At 40.4% G+C, this 12653-nt stretch overlaps 1 protein-coding gene across 12 annotated transcripts in view; it reads right to left on the reverse strand.

The window, feature by feature from the left end:
- Positions 1-12653, reverse strand: part of MBTD1 (mbt domain containing 1) — a 50693-nt gene that overhangs the window by 33899 nt on the left and 4141 nt on the right. For 5 of the 12 annotated variants that reach the window (XM_083430137.1, XM_083430127.1, XM_083430130.1 and 2 more), the window contains exons 2-6: positions 9625-9684; positions 8676-8877; positions 6479-6618; positions 2352-2466; positions 1617-1702 (exon numbers count right to left, since the gene is read on the reverse strand). In XM_083430137.1, the coding sequence (XP_083286263.1) occupies positions 1617-1702; positions 2352-2466; positions 6479-6618; positions 8676-8877; positions 9625-9684 (603 nt within the window). Of the gene's footprint in view, positions 1-1616; positions 1703-2351; positions 2467-6478; positions 6619-8675; positions 8878-9620; positions 9685-12653 lie in introns of all 12 variants that reach the window. The other 7 variants (XM_083430136.1, XM_083430128.1, XM_083430132.1 and 4 more) reach the window with 4 other exon arrangements.

Raw genomic sequence — 12653 nt, forward strand, 5'->3', positions numbered from 1 at the left:
ACCAGACCATCAAGAAGGCAGCTATCCTTCCTCTCTCACATGCTGAACAGGTTTATTTGGTTGAAGGAAACAATCTCTGCTTGCTGATACAAATCATTTGTCTTTTTGCTGCAGCCACACCCTTGGTGCTTGCTGATTTTGGCCTGTTCTCTCCCAACATGTCTAAAGTCATTGACAGTGCATGACTTGCACCACCAACGAGTTAAACAAGCAGGTGGCAACAGCAAACTACTACAAGGCAAAAAAGATTCAGGACCTGCCTCATTTTGGTCATGCTTCGTTCATAAAAGGGATTGAAGGAACCCAGTCAGAATTACTGTTATCACATTTGCTTCCTCTGATCTAGCAGCTACAATGGGCTGAGAGAATGGGATCATGGAAAGGGATGAGTATGGCAGTAGAATTTGTCTTTTAAAATTATGAATGTTAAGATCAATAAAAACACAGGACAAAGTGATATTCCTAATCCTGATTATTACAGCCCACCATTTTAATGATTAAATTGGCCCTACATGCAGCACAAAGGAAATATTGAACTCATCACAATTGGCGCTTTAGAGAAGAGGGGCTTGGATTGAAAGTTTGACTTCCATGAACTGAAGTTATCTCTCCATTCACAGAAAACTTCCCATCCAGCAGAAGGGCGGGAGAAAGGCCACAAATTTATGCCCATTTCCCCTCCAGTGCAATAGAGGGGAGAGGAATGGCAAAAATCGGTTCTTCTTCCACTGGCAAGAGCAAACTCAGAAGCCAAACCAGCCTTGTTTTACAAGCATCACTTGAACCCATTCCTAAAACAAGCTTGCTGTGGATGTGCCTGCCTATTTGCTAATAAAGCAATTTATTGATCTTGATCTCTGGTATAGAAAAAGAACAACCTTATCGTTACTATGTAGCCTTGTATGCAATGCACCTTACTACTGACAGAGTGGCATATTACAACATGTTCCTTCTTGTGAAACTAACCTGAAAAACACGCTTGTTTTGAATTCCAGCTGCTTCTAAGGAGAGACAGTGCAGAGCTCTGTTTTGTTCACAGAAGATCTGCAGGCAGTTTCAAAGGACTTTGTTTGATTGGGCTGGGCTGAGGTCCCCACCCAAGCCTGACAAACCAATAGACTAACTTGGTTTCAGTTAATTGGGCTGCTTCTCAAGGTCCACAGGATTTCAAGACGGTTTCTTAGTATGTAAATCGGCTCTATGCACACAGGCAAGAACCACATCCAAAACTTGCTTTGAAACTTTGCACACAGCTTTGACAGCTAGCATTTAAACTGGATAGCATCGTGCATCTTTGAAACGGAAGCTCCCAAGATTGCAGTTGTTAGATCAGTAAAATTTCATATATGCCTAAGGATTGGGGGGAAAGCCATAGGATAAAATCTAGTTGTGCTAGTCTGCCAGCAACACTTTCTCACTCCCCACCAACTGCAGCCCCTCACATACCCCCAAAATTTGCTTTAATGGTGGGCTCTCAGAAGCAGATTTGGGGGAGTGAAGAGGGAGCTGTAGGAGGAAGGGGAAGTCTACTCTCACCAGGGTATCTGTAAATTCTCTGTTGCAATTATTTCATAGCTATTTACTAAAAATAATAAAATCAAAGGCAACATACTTACATGCTTAAAACAATTAACAGGAGCGGCAGTGAAACTATTGCTATTGATGTAGTTGCCCCAACTGAAGCCTTCCACTGGAACAGATGCTAGAAAGAGTTACTTTATTTAGCAATGGGTACATAATTTACTAAATATATTTTTAATACATATAAATTCATTCCCAGTCTCTTTTAGGGTGGGGGAGGAAACAGAAATGCACGGTTGTAAGCATGACCACAAGGTGAACATGGTGGATTATCCAAAGAAAATCCTCTAGAAAATTAACTTGTTTTTACAAAAGAATATAGATTAGACTGGAACTAATTAATGTAGGCCAGAAGCAAAAACAAAAAAACCAATTCCAACCCATGCACTGATGCCATCAGGATTCATATGACAGTTAGTTATTATATCCAGTCAAATGGATATAGCAGTATGGGAAAGAAATCTATCTACCCCTAGAGCAGCCAATGTGTTCTGTTGAAAATGCCAATACAGCTGAAAGGGTAGAAAGCAAGGCACATAAGCCAAGTCCCTCAGAATGTTTCACAGGTTCACCCCAACAACCAGTGCCCTTCAGCTTCAGATGAAAGACCCCACCCCACAATACTAGCAAACTTTATTCCTCTTATTCACTTGGAAATTGCTGAAATATGTGGTTAGAAAAACCTTACAATTCTTCTCGAAATTATTCCCCAAAGCTGAAAAACTGAATGTTAACCCAATGATAATTCCTCAGAGACTTCTCCACGTTACCTGTTTTCGTCTTTGATTGGTTCTGTACTGTTGCTTGGTATTGGGCATATGCAGCTAATTTAGCAACTAAAGGTTGTTTTTGTAGCACTTTAGCCTTCTTTGTTGGAGGTTTTCCCTAAAACAACAAGAGCTGAATAAGGTTCTTTTCAAACTCACATCAAGACGTTTTAGAAGCAGGCTTTCTGGAAATCTGCTGCCCAAAATGTAACACTGCAGTTTCAGAAACAGAATTCATCAGAAAACTTTTTTTTTTTTTTTTTAAGTTTCTGGGCTGGGTAAATCCCATTCAAAAGACCGCCTAGCCTGCTGCTATTTTAACATTAATTTGAATTTTCTTTAAATACTGAATGTTACTATAACCAAGTGGCATTTGTGCACTGACAAAAATAGGAAAGGTGTAGCATGCATTCCATATGCTACAAAACTGATGTGCAATCCAAGCACAAAACGCAGACAAAAATATCTTTTGTTTCAGTGAAGGGCTGTACAACCTAACAGATGCTACCAAAACCTATCAAGGCATGATATCTTCTTTAATTTTTGATGTCTCAAAGGAAACGCAAGCAAAAATGGGGGGGGGGGGGATATGTAGCTTATAAGCTTAATATATAAAAATCGTGTTTCTGATCACTGCATTCTAACATTACAAGTAACACCGAATCCTAATTATTCAAAACTCTTGAACTAGGATTTGGAGAGAGCAATGGAATTAGTCATGATCTTTCAAGCTTAACAAGCGCTCTCAGATGAAAATGCATTAGTATTCTGCTGTTAGAAGGATATCTAACACCGCAGGTGCAAATAGCTCTCGGCAGTTAAATCCATTGTACAATCTTTCCTTCAAGGCTGGCATTATACGTTAGCAAAACTGCACATTGCAAACATGATGGAATTTTTAAATAAAATTTTATTATTATTCTTACACCAGCTTTTGCAGAAGCCAATTGAAAGTATTTGGACTACCGAGCTTTAAAGCAACTTTTACACCCATTACGTAATGGAGTGGAGGGGGCACTAGAGATTAGCATTCTTCAGTCCAATCTCATCTGTGTATCTGAAGCTTGTAGTTAAAAGTGTTCTCCGACATATATGCACAGTGATATCAATGCAGCTGTTTGAAAGGAAGATGTAAAGTAGGTAATGCTGCATGAGCAGTGTCTCCCTTATTTAACAGGACGTCCTCTTTCTCCCTGCATGCCCACAAAATCTGCTCCAGAGGGTCCCCTAACTCTCTGGAACAGATTTGGAGGGGTTTCACAAGAGAGGAGAGAAGGGTCATCTCCATTGCACATGTGGAAGTATGTTGTGTGAGTAGAACAGCAGTGTTGTACACAACCCAATGTAACTAAAACTACATTCGTACACACTAACTTACATTAACTTATTAAATAAATACATTCCAGTATCACATTTTCTTAGCCTCCAAATAATGGTTTGGAATGGAAGAATCTGTCCATGAACTGTCTGATCCTGGTTCAGATAGGTCACTCAAACAACTTTGCTAGTTTTGCTGTCATGGCAAAATGTGGTTTGACAAATCAGTCAACATCTATTAAGTTCATTATGCAAAAGGAAGAGGAAGTCATGCATAGATGGGAAACCCAGCCAGATGGGTGGCTTATAAATAATAATAATAATAATAATAATAGTAACAGCAATAGTAATAATAATTATCATCACCATCATCATTATTACTATTACTATAGCGGCTCATTCCTGATCCTCCAAATAATTGTTTGTACTTCTTGATTTGTACACATAACAAACTTACAGAGTTTGTTTTACTGAGAAGTGGTAACAACCACTAGGTTAGATTCAAGTGGTGAGTGGTTTTAATTTAAACATTTCTGCAATGCTCTTTTTCTGTATTATCTCACAGCAGTTTACATTATGTAAACATACAACATATACACACAACACAATCCACATTATAAAATATTACAATACAATAAAATGTAACTACTATAGCCACATATAAACACAACTAAGCCTTGTGGTACCTCAAACACTACAAGATTTATTGTGATATATACTTTTGTGGACTCAAGCCCATTTCAGATGCGTAAAGCGAAATCTTAGTTGGCAGGTACACAGAGGATGAAAACTGTAAGGTGGGAGCTGAATAGCAATGAGATACAAAGATTACGGACTGTGATAATAAGAGCTTAAACATGTAGGCACACTTTTCTAACCGCAGATTGATAATAATTTACCCAGCTTTGCTGAGGTAATTGAATTACAACTATAATGGGGCAGGGAACCATTCATAAGAAACAATAATAGATGTCAGATATCCCTGGCAGAGGTAAGTCAATTAACACATGTAGCATAATAAAAATCCTTTGGGTGAAATCCAACTTAGTACTAAGTGCACATTGGGGGAAAGGTCCATTTGCGCAACAATATTTCCTGCCCTTCCTCCCACACGCCTCCTAAACCTGTTATGGAGGTTCTCCCAGCTCTGCAAAGCAGATTTAGGTGGGGTGGGGTGGTGGTGGAGAGCAGCCCCACTGTGAAAACAGACCTTGTTCTCCCATCGCAACAACTTCGTTGAATCCTGCCCTCTCTGCATTTTATTTAATTCATTAATTTACAAATTGCCTTCCATATGCATTTCAAGACAAACACAAACTAAAAACAGTTTTGAAAACAGTACAAAAACAACAAATGAAGACAGGTGGTTATTCTGTATTATTTAAAAATCTATGGCAGAGATCGTTTCACCAAACTGAAAAAGTTTGTCCACACAAACAAGGGCAAACCTAGAACTCATGCCATCTAACTTACTGATAAATTCTAACTCAGCTGTTTCATGTGGTAAAAGGTAAAGGGACCCCTGACCATTAGGTCCAGTCGTGGCCGACTCTGGGGTTGCGGCACTCATCTCACTCTATAGGCCGAGGGAGCCGGCGTACAGCTTCCGGGTCATGTGACCAGCATGACTAAGCTGCTTCTGGCAAACCAGAGCAGCACACGGAAACACCGCTTACCTTCCCGCTGGAGCGGTATCAATTTATCTACTTGCACTTTGACGTGCTTTCGAAATGCTAGGTTGGCAGGAGCAGGGAGCGAGCAACAGGAGCTCACCCCGTCACGGGGATTCGAACCGCTGAACTTCTGATCGACAAGTACTAGGCTCTGTGGTTTAACCCACAGCGCCACCCACATCCTTTAACTTCCTTCATTCCAGAATGGCCACCTTAAGGTCAGTTACAGAGTGTCCTGAAATATTAAAGCATTCCCCTACAGGTTTATGAATACTGCCATTTCTGTTAGCAGATTTGTGTCTATCTATTTCTGTTCTTTTGCACAGAGACTTAACTGGCTGTCCTATGTAGAAGGATATTATTGGCAGATAATGGAATAAATCACACTGGAAGACGAGCAGGCAAATGAGCCCCTGAAGTTGTGGATGACATCATTCTATCCTGCTACAGTGTTGCCACAGTGGACATGGGAGTTGGGCTCGAGTGTCCTTATCTCTGCTATGTGGCTTTTTGTTGATGGTTGAGTAACTGTTTTAGGTTTTGGGGGCTGTCTGTGAGCAAGCACAAGCCTGCCTTCCAAGGCATCTCATTGTCATTCAACTTTCACCTTACAGTTTGGTTATTTACACAACTGCCAACTAAGATTTCACTTCATGCATCTGACAAAGTAAGCTAGAGCCATAATGAATGTGTTAGTTTTAAGGCACCACACATTTTGTTGTTTTTCCTACAGGAGGCCAATGCTGCTGTCCTTCTGGAAATTGCAATATTATGGACGTTAATTAATTAATAAGCAGCAAATGCCTGGATGAACAGATGAGTGTTAAGCAGGCGCTTTATCAACAGCATTAAGCGCCTGCTTAACACTCATCTGTTCATCCAGGCATTTGCTGCTTATTAATTAACAATTAATTAACAAAGAAGGGCTGTTGCCTTCATACCTGCGTATGGGAAGCATCTGGTTAGCCAATGCTGGATACTAGATACTGACTTTTGGGTCCAATCCAATAGGGCTCTCATATTATATTTAACTTAAAAGCAGTTGACTTTAAAAAAATAAATAAATGCATTAATCTGCGTTGTAACAAATCTGTTTTAAAGCTTATCTATATAATAAAGATAATAAAACTGTGACTGTACCGTTACCTGAAGTCTGGCCAGAATGCTGGCCTTCTTAGAGTTCGATGAGTAACTTCTTGAGCAGGAAACACTGCAGAAGCGCTTGGTTTTAGAGTAAAAGGCATCTCTGACACCAACCATCCCGCACATTTCACAGGTAGCTGATAAAGGGAGAAAGATGGCCAGTGTATTACATCTATACTATAAAGTGCCACATTCACTGTCAAGCAGCCATGGCTCTATGCAGTCCACATAGAAGATAGTCAACTCAAACTGTGTGTTGGCTATCAACACTTAGACACACCCCAAATATACATTATATATTATCTTTATAATACAATCCTTCATCAATCAGATATTTAATAGCTTCTATGTAGATTCTAAAAAGCTTTTTATCTTGGACTTCTTTCTCTTCCTCTTTCCTTAATTTGACATGGGAGAGTCGTTTCTGTTGAAGAGAATGAACTACCACTTCCACTGTACAAAAAAGTTTTAATCTTCCAAAATATTTATTTATTTGCGCATAACGTGCTTTTCTCCAGATCTAACCCACAGAAGGCGGCTGGCAGAAACGGACTTCCCTGCTCCTTCTTCTCTTCTCCCCAGCAGCCCTCCATAAAGGCTCTCAGGAGAGTCAGGGGCCTGCACTCAATGTGCAGACTGAGGGGAAAACCCTTCCAAAATTGGGTGAAGGCATCCTCCACAAGTATGCTACAAACAGTAGGGCTGGGCAATGTATTGATATATCATCCAAAATTGGTTTGCGGTCTGCATCGTGATAATGGTTTCATAATATCTGACATGGTGATGTATCACGAATCATGATGTATGTGTGTGCTTTGTAAAAAAAAACTGTGGTGTGGGGAAAACTATGAAGCCGGTCATCACTTCTCGCATGGTTCCTGATGCCCCTGTTGCTCTGTACTATAAAATAACAGTTGTCCCAATATGTTAAAGGTAAGTAAACATGTATCAGTTTTAGACCCCAAAGTAGTAGCAGATGCAGGCACATTACTCCATTCGCCTCTACATAGTTACAACCTTACTTCAACTGGTATATCACGATGTTTAGCTGATGATATACCACGTTGTTGAAAACCGGATATTGCCAAGCCCTAATAAACAGCATACTGCACTAAAAACAATTACTTAAAACATTTGATTTCATAAAAACAGTTAAGTTTTTAAATAGCGGGGGTGTGTTATTGTCTTGTTTGTTACTATGTTGTGTATTTTTTAGTTTTTATACTGTCACCCACCCTGTGATCTTCAGATAAAAGGCAACACGCAACCCACACACACACACACACGCAAGCTTCCCTCACCCCAAATCTTGCTCTTCTTTTCTTATATTTACCCCTACTATCCCAACTGGGATTGGAACGTCTTCTGTATCAATTTTTGTGAACTTTGTGTGCATGCACAGACATGGAGAGGAAATCTGGAGCATGGCTTGGGAAGAAATGCTAGATGGTCTAGCTTGTGGCTTCCTTGGTAGAGGAGTGTGTGCCACCTCTCCAATGGGCTGGATCCAAGGTGCAACTTCCACAAATGGAAGGAATTGAGATTCAGTACAGGCTCCCACTGGAGGAAGGGAAGGGGACAATTGTTGCTGCTTCCTGTTCCCCCAAGAGCACCTCAACACTCTTCAAGATGGTCCCACAAGCCACCAGAGCAACTATTCAGTGTCTGCAATAAGATGCAGGAACAGACGAAATTCACCTCCTCCTCTTCTCCAGTGAGAATGCCCTGTGAGGGGAACTCAGGGAGTGATACTCAAGTTTACTCAGAGCAGATCCACTGAAATTACTGAACATGACTAAGTTAGATCCATTAATTTCAGTAAGCCTTCTCTGAGTGAGTGTAGTCGATTACCACCTATGGGAACTATGGATCCAAGCCAATATCTCTTAAGTTTTCAGGTGTGGTGATGTCCCCTTCTTCCTGAACTCTGAATATTTTTCTGTAAGCATGCTAAAGGAAGGAATCATGCACGCACTTTGTTTAGGACTTAAGCACACTTCTATGGTTGTCTAGGAGCAGTTTAGCTTTAGTTTAGTGACATGAAACAGTAGAACAGTCTTCACACAAAGCGACACATATGTGCATCAGTCTTTGGTCACTGCTCCTAACATCCAAGCAGAAAAAAGAAGTTGGCACCATAGAAATAAGAAGTGGTCATTTGATTTAGCATTCCACTGAAAAATCATGCACTCACCCATGCCAGATTTGCCATCTGGATATGTGTAGACCTGTCCATTGTTCTTGATAATTGGGAGGTTTGAGGGTAAGGGTGCAACTTCCTCTTCACTCTCATCAGAGCTTGAGCTACTACTGGTATCCTCACTACAGCTATCATAACCATCAAACATCCCGAACGAATCACGTCTCTTCCTTTCAGATCTTGAAGAATGTTCAGTCTAAAAAGAAAAGCTAAAATGTTAAAACCTCTCAACAAAAGGATCTGAAAGAGATATTTCAGCATTTTAACAGGTTTCCACTGAGTGTGGAAGATCCATACTACATAATCTTAAGTTACACAGAGAAACAACACATGTAGACAGACAAAATGAAAAGCAATTTGCAAGTGTTACATAGGTGCAATGGTATACAATAAACTAACAATGAAATACTTTGCACTACACAAAGCAATATTCAGGATGAGCACCCAACAAAATTATGTTCAATAACCAAACACAAACATTTAATTTATTACCCTTATATATTCCACTGTAGAAATCACAGAAGAGCACTTAGGTTGCTTTACATATAGGCAAATGTAAAGCAATGAGCTCTACAAAAATTATGTTGGTTTGCTAGCTTCTCTATAGAATGCATCAGTCCTGAAGTTACGGATTTCAATTATGCCACCAAAGTCCTCAATAGTCTTTGCAGAATTCAAGGGTAAGTTTATCATGTGTTGGTATACCCAGCATTGTTTATCAACAGTTCATCCACTTTTGGCTAACCAGCAGGCAGCATACATTAGCTGAAGTAGGCTAGGCTGAGACCAGGTGATTGGCCCAAGGTCACCCAGTGAGCTTCTTGGCTGTGTGGAAATTTGAACCCGGGTCTCCCAGGTCCTAGTCCGACACTCTAACCACTACACCACACTTGATGCAACCCACGTAACAACCCAGAGAAGGGAATTAAGCTCACTGACCTACCATTTTCTCTTCAGAAAACTGTGGAGCTTTTCTGTGGTATATTCTCATTTCACACCAGAACTGGAGAGAAAAGCCAGAGCCAGAGTGTATCATTGTTCTTCTTTGCAACTTCTAGGGTCCATTTCCCCCCTTTTGTTAGCCGCTAAGCACAACCCACCCCTCATCTGTTTCCATCACATATTCTCAGTCTTTGAAGTAGACTATTCCCATAAAGTTAATGATTTGTCATAGAAACACTTCCATGGCAACTGACAGAGATAGAATAATACAAGCATCACAAAAGTTAGATTTTATGTGAATGGCTGCTCTACCATGCGCAATCTCAGAATGCCATTAGTAAGGAGATATCCCTTGCATACTGCAGATCATGCTACACATTTTATTTGCTAAAACAAATGCCACTCCTGAAATCGTTGTAAAAATAAAATAATAATTCCAGTTTTTATCCACATATCAATAGCACCCCAATCCATAAATCAGACAATCCCATTCTATGGCAGGATGGACAAAGTAGTTCCTTATGATATACAGTAGGTACATAGTTGAACAGAAGTCATCAAATGCTACCTTCCAATATTGAGCAATTAGGAAGGAGCAGACCACTGAAAAATAGTGTCTTCCACTCATAACAGTTCCAGACCTGTCAGCAGTATTTGAATGTCCAACAGTTAGAGCAATACACTTTTCAAACGCATTTCCAAGAAGAGGGCATTACAGTATTCCAAATGGCATGTAACTAAGGCATGTGTCACTGTCGTCAAATCAGACATCTCAAGGAACAGGCACAGCCAGCACCCTGTGCAAATGTACTCCTGGTCACCAAAGAAACCTGAGCGAACATGATCAGGGCTGAGTCCAGGAGTATGCCCAGACATAGCAAACCTGTGTCTTCAGAAGGAGTGCTATCCCACCTAGCACAGGTGGAATCTCTGTTCCCTGTTATGCCTTCTGACTGACCAAGAGCATCTATGTCTTGCCTACCTGTAGATTACATTTCAATTTGCTCACCCTCATCCAGTCCATTACTGATCACAGACACCAGTTTACAATCAATACAGCTTCCTTGGATTTAGGTGGAAAAGAGAAATAGAGCTGAGTGTTATCAGCATACTGGTGACACTGAACCCTGAAACTCTGGACTACCTCTCCCAGTGGTTTCATGCAAACGTTAACTAGCATGAGGGACAAAACGTAACATCGAGGGACTGTGCAAGCCAACAGCCAAGGTGTCAAACAAGAGTCCCCCAGCACTAACTTCTGGGTTGGCCCCTCCTGGACGGAATGGAACCACTGTAAAACAGGGCCTCCAAGTCCTATCCCAGCAAGGCTACCATGGTCAATGGCTTTGAAAGTCACCAAGAGGTCCAGCAGAATCAACTGGGACACACTCCCCCTGTCCAGTTCTCCTCGTTAAGTTATCCACCAAGGCAACCAAAGCTATCTCTGTCCCATAACTATTATACTGCTTATGACTATTAGACACAACCTGAGCGTCATTAAGAGAAAAAGATAGTGATTGCAACCTGCAAAGTATAGCCATGCAAACTTGAATTGCTCATACGTGCTACTGGGATGACAGAAGAGCGTGTGAAAATGTAATGACTGTATTACACATGAGTACTTGACATACACTTATTCACACAGCAACTTTCATAAGTTGTAGGGTGAGGCAGGATAAGTAAATACAATGTTCCACAGCAAAAGTCACAGTAAATTTTGTCAGGAGATGGAAAGCCTGAAAAAATTACGTATTTGGACATTCACAAAATTAGAAACATCCATCCATGTTACATACGTAGTATGTTTTATTATAATTTCTGCTATAATTTTAAAGAAGTACTAGCATTTCTGTGATGATCACCCACTGAAATTTTATTCATCTTGGGTGGCACGTTTGCATAGCAGCATGGTATTGAGAACTTAAAAGAGAGAGAGCTAGAGACCACTATCCCAAGTGCAGTTAAGGCACCACAGAACTTGATTACATTTGCAGCATAACTAATACAGTTACTTAAATATATGCTGCAATGATTGTCCACTTTTAAAAACTATTATGGCCACAGACTACAATTCTTTCTAGTTTAACTTACAGCTTAAGCATTTCAGGGATCTAACAAGTCCTGGCAAAGAAGAGCAAGACGCATATTGCCCCAGAATACCCATAGACTGATTGTTTTTCTCTGATTTTAAATGCTGTTATGCTGCTAGTGCTAGTTTTGAAGGGCAGGGAATGATTAATTAAAACACTGAAAATCAATGTTTAAATTGTACTCTGTGTGAACTACCCAGAGGACGTTGTCGCTTGGGCTGCCAATAAATGTTCTAAATAAATAAATCCATCCTCATCCCAAGGCATTTGCAATCTGAAGAACAAGAAAGAGACAGGAGAAACTTAAGTTGTGTGACTGTGAAGATGCACAAAATGGTTTTGATAGGAATCAATTGTAGCAACAGCTCATTCATCCCTTTCAATAGCAACTTCAACATAATCATTTGCTGCAGTGCTAAACATTATGCATATAATGTTGCACCAACATAAATAGCTTCAACATTGACCAAAAATCTTCTGTAATGTCATTCAGACAAGCAGTTCCCAACCCCATCTCTAAACACCTCTTTTCTGCCTAGCTCATGTCAAACAACAGCTTCGTGCACTGACTTTAGGCAACATTTGTCAATGACCTCAATTTTTACATAGCTACAACAACCAACTGACAAGTCAAAGTAATAACTCATTGCTGTCTTACAGCCATAGCTAATCATTACAGATTATAACAATGCAGCTGTAACCAGCATATGACCTGAAAGATGCCGCTTCCCTATATACCACAATCTATTAGTTCATGAAGCAGGGGGTGCTGGAGGCCTTCAAATTGTATGGGAATCAGAATTAGGCCACTCAATTGAAGATCACAAATGAGGTCTCTGGGCCATTACCACCCAAAACAATCTCTGCTTGCTTACAGGAGGCCTCCACTGGCACCGGGTGACAGTCAGGCTGGCAAAAATTAATCCCTCCCTTTGCCCTT

Source organism: Podarcis tiliguerta, assembly GCF_965153285.1.
Source record: "Podarcis tiliguerta genome assembly, chromosome: 2".
In the NCBI taxonomy this organism is placed as follows: Eukaryota; Metazoa; Chordata; class Lepidosauria; order Squamata; family Lacertidae; genus Podarcis; species Podarcis tiliguerta.